At 23.5% G+C, this 18,024-nt stretch overlaps 3 protein-coding genes across 3 annotated transcripts; 1 reads left to right on the top strand and 2 right to left on the bottom strand.

Annotated features, from left to right (window-relative positions):
- Nucleotides 1–1,534: 1,534 nt before the first annotated feature.
- PF3D7_0617400 (erythrocyte membrane protein 1, PfEMP1) lies at nt 1,535–9,908 on the top strand (the record flags this gene model as incomplete). The annotated part of the gene is made up of 2 exons (XM_961067.1): nt 1,535–7,675; nt 8,865–9,908. 2 exons carry the CDS (start codon nt 1,535–1,537, stop codon nt 9,906–9,908), a joined length of 7,185 nt encoding a protein of 2,394 aa, XP_966160.1.
- Nucleotides 9,909–11,712: 1,804 nt separating this feature from the next.
- PF3D7_0617300 (conserved Plasmodium protein, unknown function) lies at nt 11,713–12,490 on the bottom strand (the record flags this gene model as incomplete). Its single annotated transcript, XM_961066.1, has 3 exons — nt 11,713–11,841; nt 12,044–12,223; nt 12,380–12,490. The coding sequence occupies 3 exons, from the start codon at nt 12,488–12,490 to the stop codon at nt 11,713–11,715; spliced, it is 420 nt and encodes a 139-aa protein (XP_966159.1).
- Nucleotides 12,491–14,107: 1,617 nt separating this feature from the next.
- Nucleotides 14,108–15,975, bottom strand: PF3D7_0617200 (conserved protein, unknown function; the record flags this gene model as incomplete). The annotated part of the gene is made up of 4 exons (XM_961065.1): nt 14,108–14,187; nt 14,327–15,079; nt 15,303–15,705; nt 15,871–15,975. 4 exons carry the CDS (start codon nt 15,973–15,975, stop codon nt 14,108–14,110), a joined length of 1,341 nt encoding a protein of 446 aa, XP_966158.1.
- Nucleotides 15,976–18,024: the final 2,049 nt, after the last annotated feature.

The raw sequence follows: 18,024 nt of genomic DNA, 5'->3' as shown, positions 1-18,024 counted from the left end.
TTAATATATGCTTTAAAGATGTTAATAATATTTATATATGCATTTATGTATTTGTATTATATTTTTAAAACGTTTTTTTATATTTTGATTAATATAAATGTAGAGTATATGAACATTTTATTAAGAACTCATACTTGAATACATATATGTATATTTATAATGTATATTTTTAGTTTCTTTTTTATATTATAAATACAATAAAATATTTCAGTTCATAAAATGCACGACATACATATAAAAATATAAAAAAAAAGTGATCATATCATTTTTATTAATATAATAATATTATTTTTTCCCATTATTTATTTATTTGTTTTTTTGATGTTATACATATATTATTATATAATAACAAAAATTAATATTAATAATATACTACTTTTAATAGAACAATACAAAGGATACATATATATATCAATTATATATTTATGAATATATAAATATGATAGATAATATAGGGAGAAACGGAATAACATCTTTCTTTTATTTTTTCTTTCTATTTTATCCAATATATCAAAAAAAAATAATATAATAATAATTTAACAAAAAATAAGTAAATATTTATAAATTAATATAAAAATAACTTATAAGTATATATAAGTTATATGATTCTACTTTTTACATTTTTGTATTTCTGTTGAAATCAATTTTATTATATAATAAATAATATATATATGTATAATTAAATAAATAAATGAAGGAATACATAAAATATAATATTTTCGATTATATACAGTTTAATAGAACGTTTGAATTTATTAAAAAACTATTAAAATATATTTTTAAATTATATGAATCTAATAATTATTATATTCATGTAAAATATTATTTTATATTATATATATATATATATATATATATATATATATATATATATATGTTAGCATATTATTATTAATATAATAAAATTATAGAGTATACTATAAACGCCAATGATATATTATAATAATTGAATTAAGTATTAATTATAATGAAAAGAAAATATTATTATAAAATATTATAAGATTATTATAACATATATAATTATAATATGTTATATTATATATATATATATATATATATATATATATATTTTACATAACCACTACATGTTGTCAGTATGCTCTTCCACAATATATAGAAGAAATAATCACCAGAACATAACACCACAACAAACATAGTGACTACCATTACATGATATTACCACATAATTCATACCACTATATAATATTACTACTTGATAGTGATAACTACTATATCATATACACCACTACATAGTAATAGTAGCGGTGGTAATATGTACACGTATATATTGTAATAGTGGTAGCCAATATCACGATATCATGGTAATGTAGATTTTTATTCATATCTTCCTTATCGTTTGTTGTCCATACACTATTAATATGTATTTATGTTATAATGGTAAACTATGTTAACAATGTATGAATGATCATCGTAGATTAATAATAAATTCATGAAAACAATATGTATGTATATGGATGAGTGTATTTACGACATAATGTAGGCCTGAACAAAAAAAAAAAAAAAAAAAAAAAAAATGGGTCCCGCGCCTAGGACAGCAACCACTACATACAGTAGTGCCAAGGACCTTTTGGAAGACATTGGAGAAAGTGTGCAGAAAGAAGCAAAAAAGCAAGCTCTTGGACGTAGTGAGAGTGTTTTGCATGGCTTGTTGTCAAATGCAACAATTAAAGGTGTGAAAAACAAAGCCACAAAACCAATCCAACTTGAATATGAATATCACACTAACGTTACCGGTGGTTTTGATAAAAATAATCCTTGCGCAAATAGGTTGGACGTCCGATTTTCCGATATATATGGAGGTCAATGTACTGATAATAAAATAAATGGAAATGATGATGAAACTGGTGGAACGTGTGCTCCATTAAGGAGGTTATTTCTATGTGATCAGCATTTGTCGCACATGAAGGAAGGTAATATTAATAACACAGATAATTTATTATTAGAGGTGTCTCTTGCAGCAAAATATGAAGGAGATTCAATAATTAATAACTATCCTGATAACCGTGACAAAAAAGAAGGAATTTGTACAGCATTGGCACGAAGTTTTGCTGATATAGGTGACATTATCAGAGGAAAAGATCTGTTTCTTGGTTATACCAAAAAAGATGAAAAAGAAAAAGAAAAAGTACAGAAAAATTTAAAAAGAATATTCAATGAAATATATAAAAAAATGCAAGATCCTGCAAAATCTCATTATAGTGGTGATTCTTCAGATTTTTATAAACTAAGAGAAGATTGGTGGGCACTTAATAGAAAAGAGGTATGGAAAGCTATCACATGTAAAGCAAAAAATGATGCTGAATATTTTAGAAAAAAAGATTCTGATGGAAAACATTGCTCTGTTCAAAATTGCAAATGCGTTGATGGAGATCCTCCTACAAATCTAGACTACGTTCCTCAACATTTACGTTGGTTTGATGAATGGAGCGAAGAATTTTGTAGAAAAAGAAAAGATCAATTAAAAATTTCTTTAGAGAAATGTCGTGGAAAAAATAAAGATAAATATTGTAGTCTTAATGGATGCAACTGTAAAACAACTGTTAGAGGAAAAAAAAAATTCGATTATCAACAAGAATGTAATGACTGTTTGGTTGCATGTGATCCTTTCGTACATTGGATAGATAACGAAAAACTAGAATTTTTAAAACAAAAAAAAAAATATAAAAATGAAATAAAAGAAAGAGAACCTACAAAAAAAACATCACATGGAACTATCAATAATATGTATGCCAAAGAGTTTTATGAAACACTGGAAAAGGAACATAGAACTGTCGATACATTTTTAAAATTATTAAATGAAGAAAAAGAATGTAAAAATCACCCTGAAGTAGGAGAGGGAAAAAAAACTTTTATTGACTTTAATGATAATATCGAAACATTTTCTCATACAAAAATTTGCGAACCTTGCCCTTGGTGTGGAGTGAAACCGGGCGGTCCACCATGGAAAGATAACGACATTGATTCATGCGGGAAAAAAGAAATATCGTTTAGCGATAAAGATACTACTGATATATCAATACTTTCCACTGATAGAGCAAAAAAAAATATTTTACAAAAATTAGAAAATTTTTGCAGAGATACTGAGCATATTAATCATGATATTTGGAAATGTCATTATGAGAATACTGATAATGATAATTGCATACTACAAAATGAGAACACGGGCTCAGAAAAACAAAAAATTATGCCCTTTGATGCATTTTTTTTCCTTTGGCTAACACAAATGTTAGATGATTCTATAGAATGGAGAAAAAAACTTAAAACCTGTATAAATAATGAAAAACCAACTAATTGTATACGGGGTTGTAAAAAGCCCTGCGAATGTTTTGAAAGATGGGTTGAACAAAAAGAAGAAGAATGGATTTCAATTGAAAAACATTTTGACAAACAAAGAGATATATCAGAAGAAGAACGTTATATAACACTTGAATATATTTTGAATGAATTTTTTATGGATAAAATTGAAAAAGCTTATGGAATAGAAAAATCAAAAGAATTAAAGGAGAAATTAAAATCAAATAAAGGTCACGGAATTATAAGAGATACAGAACATTCACAGGATGCAATAAAAATATTGCTAGAACATGAATTAGAAGATGCAAAAAAATGCACAGAAACCCATAATGATGAAAAATGTAAAGAACAAGAAGAGAGCGGAGGTCGCTCTTTAAACCCGGATCCAGAATCCGACGACGAAGAAGAAACGGATAATGTAAAAGAGAACCCGTGTGCTGTAGGGAAAAAACTCACTAAAACTGTGAAACAAATCGCTAGACAGATGCATCAAGCGGCAAAGAAACAATTGGGTAGTAGTAGTAGTAGGGCATTGAAGGCTCATGCACATCTAGGAACATATAAACATACCAATAAACGCGATGATTTCAAAACAATATGTAAAATAACGAAGGATCATTCCAATGCTACCCATAACTATCCGCAAGGACCATGTCATGGAAAAAATAACGATAAATCTATGTTTAAGACAGAAGAAGGTTGGAAACCTGGGAACCAGATAAATATGAACGACGAATACGCCTTTATGCCTCCTCGACGTCAACATTTTTGTACATCGAATTTAGAATATTTAGAAACGGCTGACAGAACACTTAATGGTATTGGTGACGATCCTAATGTTCTTAATCATTCCTTTTTAGGTGATGTTCTGCTCGCAGCAAAGTTTGAGGCAGATTTCATAAAAGAGAAGTATAATGAGCAATCTAACTATAAGGACTTTTCAACTATATGTAGAGCAATGAAATATAGTTTTGCGGACCTTGGAGATATAATTAAAGGAACAGATTTATGGGATAAGAATGGTGGCGAACAAAAAACACAAGGAAAGTTGGAAAAAATATTCTGTAAAATTAAAAACAAACTTCCTGAAGATATCCAAGAAAAATATATCAATGATGACAAAAATTCACCCCAATATAAAAAATTACGAGAAGATTGGTGGGAGGCAAACAGAAAAGAAGTTTGGAGAGCTATGACGTGTGCAACAACCAGTGGAAAAATCCCATGCAGTATTGTCACACCACTTGATGATTACATTCCTCAAAGATTACGTTGGATGACTGAATGGTCCGAATGGTTTTGCAAAGAGCAGTCGAAACTGTATGGAGAGTTGGTGAAGGATTGTGCAAGTTGTAAGAAAAAGGGTAAAGAAAAATGTACACAAGGCGATAATGACTGTACACCGTGTGATAAAAAATGTAAAGAATATGGAAAAAAAATAAGAACATGGAAAGATCAATGGACAAAAATGGATGGAATATACCAAATGTTATACCTACAAGCACAAACTACTGCTCGTAATGCTGGTGATACTGCTTTTGATAATCCCAACGATCAATATGTGATTGATTTCTTCAAAAAATTACAAAAAGCAAATGGTGATAACAATTTTGGTGTCAACACCTCCCCGTACTTCACCCCAGCAGGGTACATCCACCAGGAGGCACGTGTAGGTGAATGCGAAGTACAAAAACATTTTTGTAATAATAACGGCAACCAGGATAAATATTCCTTTCGTAATCAACCATATGACCACGAAGAAGCATGTGCTTGTAAAAAGAATACTAAAGCACCAGAAAAGAAGAAAGAAGAAACACCACCAGCGGGACCAAACGTTTGCGAAATAGTGGACAAACTATTTGAGGACACCACTACACCTCACGCAGCTTGCCAACAAAAGTATATAAATGGCCACGAAAAATTCCCCAATTGGAAATGTGTCACACCAAGTGGTGAAAAAAGTGGTGATAAGGGTGCCATATGTGTGCCACCCAGGAGGCGACGACTATACATACACGATTTACAATCACTAGACGAGAAGCCGAGCGATACCGCGCTACGTGATTGGTTTGTGAAAAGTGCCGCGGTTGAGACGTTTTTCCTATGGCATAGATACAAAAAACAAAAGGAAAAGAAACCACAGGAAGGGTCACTACTTTCCGGGTCAACACTACTTAGCCAGTTCAGCATAGACCTCGGTGATGAGGAACAGCCCCCCGAAAAACAATTGGCTGGTGGCAAAATACCTGATGATTTCTTGCGCCAAATGTTCTACACATTGGGAGACTATAGAGATATATGCATAGGTGATGAAAACGTGATTAAGACGTTAAAATATAGTGGTGATAAAGACGACATTATGGAGAAAATACAAGAGAAAATAAAGGCTGTTTTTCCAACTAGTGGCGGCACATCTCACATACCTGATGTCAAACCTGGTGGCGCCCTATCGCGCGGCGACTGGTGGGAACAACATGGTAAAGATATATGGCATGGAATGATTTGCGCTTTAACCTATAAAGAGACAAGTGGTAGTGGCGAAAAGGGTGAAAAAACAACTATTACCCAGGATGGTACTCTGAAAGATGCACTTTTGGATACCGACGGCAAAAAGCCAAAACGTGACTACCAATACACAAGTGTCACACTTAAAGAAGATGATAGTGGAGAAAAAGCCGCCAATGTCCCGGCCAAAGTGGAACCCACTACACTGGCCGACTTCACGCGCCGCCCAGCGTACTTCCGCTGGCTGGAAGAGTGGGGCGACGGCTTCTGTCGAGAGAGGAAAAAACGATTGGCACAAATTAAAAAAGATTGCTACGAAGACGGTGGAACAGGTGAAAAACAATACAGCGGTTATGGGGAAGCGTGTGATCGAACAAATACATCAAATGAAGGAGCTTCTGCTGATTTAGAAGGTCCAAGTTGTGCAAATTCTTGTAGTTCTTATAGAAAATGGATAGAAAGAAAAAAATACGAATTTAAAAAACAAGAAAAGGCATATGGTGGACAAAAACAAAACTGCAAAAAGGAACGTAAAGCTGCTGAAAGTAATGATAATGATAAACAATTTTGCGGAACACCAGAAACAACATGCAATACAGCTGAAGCATTTTTACAAAATTTAGGATCATGTAAAAAGTATAATGGAGAGGGTAAAAAAATTTTTGAGAATACAGAGGAAACATTTAAACCTGCAATCGATTGCGAACCATGTTCTGAATTTAAAGTTAAATTAGAAAAGTGTAATTGCGGGAGTGATGCTAAAGGAAATACTTGCACAACAGGAAAGATTACGGCAGAAAATTTTGAAAATAAGACAGATGTTAATGAAGTTGTTATGCGTGTTAGTGATAACGCTGAAAGTGGTTTTAAAGGTGATTTAAAGAGTTCTTGTGAAAACGCACATATTTTTGAAGGTATTAAAGAAAATAAATGGAAATGTCGTAATGTATGTGGTTATATTGTATGTAAACTGGAAGAAGTCAATGGGGAAAAAGATAATGGTAAAAAAATTTTATTAATTAGAGCATTGGTTACACATTGGGTAGATAATTTTTTACAAGATTATAATAAAATTAAAAAAAAATTAAACACATGTATGAATAGTAGTGATGCAACCCCATGTATAAAGGGATGCGTAGATAAATGGATAAAGCTGAAAAAGGATGAATGGGAAGAAATAAAAAAACCTTACCTTGAACAATATAAAAATGGCTATGGAGAAAATTACAATGTGAAAACTATTTTGGAGAAATTTCAAGATCAACCTGAATTTAAAAAAGCTATAGGACCTTGTCCAACTTTAGATGCTTTCGAGAAGTCAAAACAATGTAATGCAACTGCGAGCTCAGAAAAGGGTAAAGATGGTAACAAAAGTTATGTTATAGATTGTTTGCTTCAAGAGCTTGAAAAGCTTCAAGAAAAAGCAAAAAAGTGTCATGACCAACATAGCGACAATCCACAAGAAAAATGTGATGATCCCCACCCTGACGAACCCGATGAGGAGGACTTACTCCTTGAAGAAGAAGAAAATACGGCAAATAGTGCGCCAGAAATTTGTAAAGATGTGATAAAAGCACCACCAAAACAAGAGGAAAAAGGCGGTTGTGAACCAGCATCCCCTCTTGAACCCGAAGAAGTGGAAGAAGAAACAGCTAGTGTCCCACCTGGATCAGAACCTGAAGCTGATAAAGGCCCAGTCAAACCCGCAGAACTACCAAAACCACCAAAACGAAACAAAAGGCAACCGAAAAAACTATATTTCCCAACTCCCGCACTACAAAATGCGATGTTATCCAATACCATTATGTGGACTATTGGAATTGGTTTTGCTGCAATCAGTTACTTTTTTCTAAAGGTATTATATATGTATATATATGTGTATGTATGTGGATGTGGATGTGGATGTGGATGTATATGTGTTTTGTGGATATGTATGTGTGGGTGTTTTGGGATATATATATATGTGTTTCGTGTATATGTATGTGAAGTATTTAGATATATATATTTGTATTTATATGTATGTGTGAGTATTTGGATATATATATGTTTCTGTATATGTGTTTTGTGTAAATGTATTTATTGGTGTTTGGATGTATATATATATCTGTTGATGTATATGTGTTTCTGTATATTTATTTGTGGGTGTTTTTGTATATATATATATGTTGATGTATATGTGTTTTGTGTATATATATGTGTGTTTGGATATATATATATGTGTTTCTGTATATGTAGGTGTGGATATGTTTGGATATATAAGTGTGTATATGTATGTGTTTTATATATATTTTATATATATGTATGTATTTATATTGAAAAAGAAAAAAGTGAAAAAAAGAAAAAAAGAAAAAAGAAATATAAAAAAAAATTTAATAAAATAAAAAAAAAAAAAAAGAGAAAGATTTTAAAAATAATAAAAATTAAAATAAAAATATAAATTATTATAAAATAAAAAATAAAAATATTATCAAAAAGAAATTAAAAAAAATTTTATATATAAAAAAAATTTATTAGAAATAAAATAAAAACAAAAAAAGAAAAAAAAAATGATAAAAAAAAAAAATATATATATATATCATAAAATAAAAAAAAAAGGAAAAAAATATTAAAATAAAAATATATATCATAAAATAAAAAAAAAAAAAGGAAAACAATATTAAAAAAAAAAATAAAATTAAATTAAAAAAAAAAAAAAAAAAATCAAAAAAAAAATCAAGAAAAAATCAAAAAATTTAATTAAATAAAAAAAATAAAATTAAATTAAATACATGCACATATACACATACACATATATATATATATATATATATATACCCATAACCACATGCACATATACATATACATATACATATATATTATATATACCCATAACTACATACACATTTACACATACATATATATTATATATACCCATAACTACATACACATTTACGCATACATATATATATTATATATATATATATACATACCAATAACTACATACATACTTAAATATATACCTAAATACATATATACATACACATATATGTTCATTTTTTTTTTAGAAAAAAACCAAATCTACTATTGATCTTTTGCGTGTCATTAATATCCCCAAAGGAGATTATGGAATACCTACAATGAAATCAAAAAATCGATACGTCCCTTACAAAAGTGGTCAATATAATGGCAAAAAATATATTTATATGGAGGGGGATGAATCGGATGACTACACATATATTGGAGATATATCATCATCTGATATTACTTCGTCAGAAAGCGAGTATGAAGATATTGATATAAATAATATATATCCATATAAATCACCCAAATACAAAACTTTGATTGACGTGGTACTAGAACCATCAAAAAGAGATACGTTTAATACACAAAGTGATATACCAAGTGACACATCTACGAATAAATTTACAGATAATGAATGGAATCAACTGAAACAGGATTTTATTTCAAATATTTCACAAAATTCTCAAATGGATTTACCCAAAAATAATATAAGTGGGAATATTCAAATGGATACCCATCCTCATGTTAATATTTTAGACGATAGTATGCAAGAAAAACCTTTTATTACATCTATTCATGATAGAGATTTACATAATGGTGAAGAAGTTACCTATAATATTAATTTGGATGATCACAAAAATATGAATTTTTCAACTAATCATGATAATATACCACCAAAAAATGATCAAAATGATTTATATACTGGTATAGATTTGATTAATGATTCGATAAGTGGTAACCATAATGTTAATATTTATGATGAATTGTTAAAAAGAAAAGAAAACGAATTATTTGGAACAAATCATACAAAACATACAACAACAAATATTGTTGCCAAACAAACACATAATGACCCTATAGTCAATCAAATAAATTTGTTCCATAAATGGTTAGATAGACATAGAAATATGTGCGAACAGTGGGATAAAAATAAAAAGGAGGAATTGTTAGATAAATTGAATGAAGAATGGAATAAAGAAAATAAAAATAATAGTAATGTCACAGACACAAATGGTGAAAATAATATTACAAGGGTGTTGAATAGTGATGTTTCTATCCAAATAGATATGAATTCTAAACCTATTTAACCTAAAAACTAATTTACAAATATGAATACAAATCCTGATAATTCTACTATGGATACTATATTAGATGATATGGAAAAATATTGTGAACCCTACTACAATGATATTTATGAGGATGATATATATTATGATGTAGATGATGACAAAGATTCAGTTGATGATAAATCACCTGTAGATAGTAATAATGCGTATCTATCTAATGAGGAACAAATCGAAATGAATTTCGTTAATAATAAAACGAATGAGTTGTTCTAAGAAGAATATCCTATATAGGATATATGGAATATATAATACAAATATAGATGTATATATGTATGTATATATATTTTTTATGTTTGTTGTTTTTATTTCTCACTTTTTTTGTTTGTTCTATTTGTTTACTTTTGTTTTTTTTTTTTTCTGTGATTTTTATTAGTAGATGTTATTTGTATTTTAATTTGTTTATTGATGGAATATATATATATATATATATATATATTATTTTCTTGAATTATATATATTTTTTATTCCTATATAATTTTTTTTATCAAAATTTTTCTTTTTTTATTTTATTTTATTTTTTTTTTTTGTATAATATATAAACATTTTATGTGAATATAATATATATATATATATATATATATATATATATATATAATTTTTCTTCATATTCTTCTGTTTTCCTTTTTTTTGTTTGTATAATAAGGTAACCCTAGTAAAATATAATAATTTCATTCTTTTTACAAATAAAACTGGTTATTTTTGTTATACAGCTATAATGTGATAAATGATTCTAATTGTTTGTCTTATCCATTTATGTAAATTAGGTCACTAAAATGTTTTCCATATTATAATTTGTATAAGTACGTAGTTCTATGTCCCCCTTATAAGTGAATATAATATAATTGTTTTGGATGTATTTTTCTGATTTTATCTTCATTCCTTTGTTTATAGAACACTTGTAACATTATAAAAATATTTCTAAAAGGAGCTTCTACAAAAAACCAGTTATCTTTATATCATTGAAAGGAATGAATAAAAAGGCTATTTCATAAATATACATATATATATAGTAATAAATATATTATATTATTACATGGTTGTTTTAAATCATTTATTAATATTTGATAATATTTAATATAGTTTTGTTTAATTATAAGTTCTTTTTATTTTTAAAGGCTTATTTTATATTAATATCATAAAATATGTTACGTCTGTATATATTTTTAATTTTATTTATAAAATAATAACTACATATATATATACATATTATATCATGAAACATGTTAATTTTATTATTATAAATATTTTTATTAGTACAAAATAATATGTATATCTATATATTTATATATATATATATATAAACAATACATATATATATATATATATATATATATATAATAAATTGTATTATAATTATTATATTTTAAATTTCGACTTAATTAAAATTTATTTTGTTATTTTATAAGTTCTAATAAAATATATACAAAAAAAAAGAAGAAAAAAAAAAAAAAAATTATATTAAATATATAACTGCAGATTTTGAAATATTGATAAATGTAAAAATATATTTAATTTTTAATAATATAAAGACTTAGTGTTACAAAAAAATAAAATAAAATAAAATATATAACAAAAAAAATATGGGTGTCTTAAAATAATACGTGTAATTATAAACAAAAACATGAAACAATCATAATAAAAAATAAAATATGAAATATTTAAATATATGAAAATAGAAAAATATAAAATATAATATATATATATATATATATATATATATATATGTGTGTGTTTTTTTATATATGTAATCAATTTTAATTTCCTTTTAACTAAAAAAATTCATATTAGTAGTAATCATATCGTTAATGTTTTGCCATAAGGTTTCTCTTTTTTCGACTGCTCGAGTAAATAGTTTGGTTTTATTTTCATAAAATAGTGGAATTTCTAGAGCAGCCTAAAAAAAAAATATATATATATAAATATATATATATATATATATATATATATATATAATAAATTTTTATAGTATAATAATGTGCTACATCATTTTTATAATGTATACATTTAATAACTTTATAATATGACTTCATATAAATATATGAAAACATATAGAATAAGTCATATTTAAAAATGTCCAACTAATATCTTATTATTACCTTTGCAAAATAAGGGTTACAAAAAACAACAAGATAATTATTTTCTTGCATAAATGACGGGATTTTCTCAACTTTTATAACAGGTCCTATCCATTGCATAAAATTTTTACATTCACTTATGGTAGTTTTTTGTGGGAAATTACAAACAACTATGGTCGAATCTTCATCAAAATCTTTTGGCTTTAAAAAAAAAAAAAAAAAAATATTAATTAGACATTATATATATATATATATATATATATATGTATATTTATTTATCCATATCATTATGAACATTATGTTATATTTTTTCCACAAATATTTTTAATTTCTTATTTAATTTTTTTAATAACATACCGCATAAATATTCCCTAATTTCCTTTCTATCGAACTTGGTGCATTTTTTGATTGAGTTACTTTTCTTTTCTGCAATTCAACAGTCCTTAATTTTCTATAAGACGAATCCATATTACAAAAAAAAAAAAAAAAAAATTAATTAAGAAAATATATGCATATATATATATAATTTAACAAATACTTTGGTTTTTTTTAATTTATATATTTCTTAAAAAAAAAAAAGTAGGAAGAAATTTTATTCACTAATCCATTTTGTTTTATGTATCAACAAATAAATAAATTTAATTTTATAATATACACATAAAAAAAAAAAAAAAAAAAAAAAAAAAAAACACACATTTATAGTATATATATAATATATATATATATATATATATATATATATATATATATATATATATATATATATATTCCATTTACATAATTATATAATATCGAATTTTTTTTTTTTATTCTTAAGATATATTCATTTTTATATTTATTCACTTGAAAATATTATACATATATATATGTACTTGTGAAAAGTTATAATTATATACGTGTAAATTTTTTATGAAAAATAAAAAATTGTCTTTCAATATACAAAGCTTTTCAAATATATATATATATATATATATTTATATATAATATTGAAGAAAAAAAAAATAATAAATAACCCTTTTTAACATATAAAAATTTTATGAGACTCTTTTAAAAAAAAAATTTTTGAATTCGTATATTTAATAATTTTATTTCAGTTTAAATAAAGATGTGCACCAACACATAAAATATATATATATATATATATATATATATATATATATACATATATACAATTCTTTCATTCATTAAAAAAAATAAATTCTTTTTTATTATATTAAATTAAATAGACTTGAAACAAAAAATATATATGGTACTGTCCATAAAAATCAACATAAAAAAAATTATATATTATATATAATTTTAGTTTTATGAAAAAATTAATTTCCTTAAATATTAGAAATCTTTAAGTTACTAAATGGTACAAAACAAATACTTCATTTTCTTTTTAAAATAAAAATATCATGTTATTTTTTTTATATTTTTTTTTTTCTTTTTGTGTAATATATTATATATATTTTTTTATAAAGTTACATTGTAATATTAATTTCTTTTTTTTTTCTTTTTTTTAATTATGAAAATATTAAAATATTTTTCTTTTATAATATATGATGAAATATATATTATATATATATATATATATTTTTACATGATATATATACATTTAGTAAAAAAATATATCTTTTAAAATGAATGGGAAAAAAAATAAAAAAAAAAAGGGAAAACATAAATATATATATATATATATATATATATATATATAATAGATTACATGTAAAGAATAATTTATAAAACTGAATATTTTCATATTAACATTTTACTTCATATAACACATAAATTAAGGTATATAAGAAAATATTGTAATAAAATTATAAATACTTACATTATATAATATATATATATATATATATATTTATTTATTTATTTATAAATTTCTTCTTTTTAATACTTCATAAAAATTATTATATACTTAATGAACAAAACATTTTTTTCAAAAAAAAAAAAAAAAAAAAATTCATATTAAAACAAAAAAAATACATAAACATATATAATATATATACATATAATTGTGTTACTATAAATTATTCCATATAATTACTTTTTATTATTATTATTATTTTTTTTTTTTTTTTTCTTTTAAAATTCAATTTAAGCCTTAACTTTATTTGCCTTGGTTCCTTTGTTGTGATGTTCCCCTGATTTAAAGGTTGTCAATTTTTCATCAATTTCTAAAAGGGAAAAAATAATAAAAAAATGAAATATTATGCATATAAGAAATGGGTTATATGTAAACACAAACATAAATATAAATATAAATATATATATATATATATATATATACATATAATTCATTTTTTTTTTTTTTACCTTTAATTTTGTTGGTTAAATCTTCTCTTCTGGTTTCTACATTTTTTACACTTTCGTCCCTCTTTTGTTCATACATATCTTTTTTCTCATGTAATTTTTGAATACATGAATCTATTTCATCAAAACTTACAGGTGGGTTAATACCAGCAGTTACGAAATAGCATAATATATTCATATCTAATTTGAATGTTTTTTGTTTATCTTTTTTACTTTTTGCTTTTTTATTATTATTTTCATTTTTTGTTTTATTATCATCTTTATTTTCATTAGTTTCTACTTCTCCATTTATTTTTTTGGCTGCATTTTGTTGTTTTTTGGATTCTTCTAATTTAAATTCTTCTTGTAATTTTTTTAAGTAAGCAAGCATGTTTTCGATTAATGCTAATTCTTCTCTATAAGGTAATACATCTATATCTTCTAATTTTTTTTCTAAAGACTGTTTTTCTAATTCTAGATTTTTTCTTTCTCTATCTTCTTTAATTTTTTGTTGTTTTGCTTGTAATTGATTTAATTTAAAACTTCTATATTGTTGTTTCTTTTCTTCCATCTCTACAGTTATACTTCTTCTTTCCATAAAATAATGGTTCATTTTTTTCGAATAGTTATCTCTCAAGTTGTTCAATTCGTTAAGTTTGTTATTTTTTTCTTGATAGCTATTTTGTAATTCTTTTAATTTGTTGCGTTCCATTTTTTTCTCATTTCTTAGTTTGTTTATTTTTTCCCTAATCGAGTCCATCTTGCTTTTCAAGGGCACTAAAAGGAAAAAAGAAATAATATTATAATCATGAGGAAACATAAGAATATGGAAAAAAAAAAAAAAAAAAAAAAAAAGAACGCACAATGTGTACTAAATATGTTTCCACAGTAATATGGCACAAAATAAAAAATATACATACATATATATTGATATATTGATATATTGATATATTAATAATACATACATGCACATAACACACTTCATATTATTTTCAATTACCTATTGTTTCGTCGTCATATTTACTGGCTTCATTTTCTATTTTGCTATAAGATGACAATAATGGTTTATTTTTATTTAATGCTTGTATTTGGTTTATTAATAATTTTTCTTCCTTAATAGAAATAGTAGATGTCATTAATTTGTTTTCAATTTCTCTGATTTTTTTTTCAATATCTTCTTCATTTTCAAATCCAATTTGTTTCTTCATATTTTGTGCATTGACCTTTAATTCCTTTTTATGTTTCTGTTTTTTTTCGATATCATCCAATATGCTTCTTCTTTCATTTTCTAATTTGTCAATATCTGATTGAAAGCAGTCTATTTTTGTTACGATATCTTTTTTCTTTTTATTATATTCCTCCTTTCCTTTATTGGCTACTTTAATTTCTTTTTGTAAATTATCCTATAAAATAATGAAAGAAACAATTAATATATAGAAATAATAATATTATATATGCGTGTGTATAGTTCATAGATTTTATACTCTAATTTGGATATATAAATATAAATATATATATATATATATTTATTTATTTATTTATTTATTTTTATTTTTATTTTTTCTTACGATTTTCTTTTTTATTTCATCAATTGATTGAGATATACTTCCTAACTTTTCATTGTAAGCATCAAAATCTGGTTTTTCGATTTTTATATTTTCAGCTTCAGTCATTTTTTTTTTCTTATTTTTTTTTTAAATATAATGCAGAATAGTCTTTATTTTAATAAAATTTAATAAGATTCTTTTTTTTTTATTTATTTTGCTATATTGTCTTTCCTACAACTGTAAAACGTTCTATTTAGAACAATTTCTGTAAATATATAGACAAATGTGATATTTTTTTTTTTTTTTTTTTTTTTTTGAGGAACTAAACGGTCTTCTACATATATATATATATTATATATATATATATATATATATAATAATAATATATTATTCAAATAAAAAAAAATTCATCTAAAAAAAGAACAATAAAATAAAAAATGTATATAAAATCCATAATATCTATCTATATAAATATATATATATATACATAATAAAGTACACTTTTTCTTATTTTTCTTTTTATACATATGTACAACTTCAAACGTTTTCAAATATTAAAAAAAAAGTACAATTTTTACGTACATAGTTTTAAAAAAAACAAAATATAATGTACACAATATATGTATATATATATATATATATATATATATATATATTACGTACATATATTGCATGTAATACATATATAACGTCATACTTTATATTCCTTTTTTTATTATTATTTATATTTTTACCAAAAAATGTGAACGTTTTTATTATTCTTCTTCTATATTTCTACATTTAAAAAGGGAAACCACACAATAAATATTTAACTAATCATCAAAAGGGATGGGAAATAAAAAGAAAAAGAAAAATACTCAATATATATATAATATATATATATATAATATATTTCGTATTTCCTTTCTTTTTTACCTATATAAATTAAGATTATAATATAATCATAAAAAAAGAAACAGTGTTTCTAAATATTTCACAATATATCCATAGAAAAAATGAAAAAACTGTACGCAATTTTGTTTTTATATTTTTTTTAAAGAAAAGCAATTAACGTTATATTTACATATATTATAAATACGTATAATATATATATATATATATAAATATATATATTATATATTTTCTTATAATTTTATTTTATATTAATTTTTTTTTCTATTTTGAAATATTTATAAAAAAAAAAAAAAAAAAATTGGTAAATAAATTATTATATATTTTCTTCATAATGCTATTTTTAATAATATTTTAATATAATATATATATATATGTATATAAAAAAAATTTTGTGCGAGAAATATTGATATAATAAATTTTTATTATATATATAATAAATATATAATATTATTAAAGAAAATAAAAATTATTAAATATTATAATAATTATTATATATTAAATATATGTATTACTATTTTAAATATAAGTAAAAGAAGAGTATGGATTAGATATCATATAAAAGAGGAAAAAAATAAAATTGAATATATTTAGTATATATTATACACTTATTATATATATATATATATATATATATATATTATATATAATATATATATAATAAATATATTATATGTATAAAAATATGTTAAAAAAGAAATGGGGGTTAAGATTTTTCAAAGCATATAATAATAATATATATTATATTATATATAAAATAATAAGCAAAACATTTATAATTATTGAAAACGTGCATAGTTAAAAAAGTATATTATAAATATTATTTAATATATATATTAAAAAATAAGAATATAATCATAATAAAATAAATATATTAGTAATATTATATATTTTTATATATATATAATATATATTTAATATAATATTTTATGTAATTTTTTTTTTTTTTTTTTAATAGTAAATTCCATTTCAACCTCTGTATGCTCTACTTTTTCAATACACTTTAAATATTTTAAAACTTGAGAAAAAAGAAAAATATATATATATTATATGTATAATATGGTATTATTTTATATAGATCAAATAATATTTCCCTTTTTTATTTATTATTATTATTATTTTTTTTAACTTACATTTATTTTATATAAAAATATTAGGTGAAAATACTAATATTAAATAATAATTTTATTGAATAATGTAAAAGAAATATATAATATATATAATTATATACGTCGATTATGATTTTTGCTTTTTTCTAAATATACTAAATATGGTAAAATACAT

Source organism: Plasmodium falciparum (genome assembly GCF_000002765.6).
Source record: "Plasmodium falciparum 3D7 genome assembly, chromosome: 6".
Taxonomy (NCBI): domain Eukaryota; phylum Apicomplexa; class Aconoidasida; order Haemosporida; family Plasmodiidae; genus Plasmodium; species Plasmodium falciparum.
The sequence above is the reverse complement of the archived record's forward strand: the minus strand, read 5'-3'. Positions and strand labels throughout refer to the sequence as shown.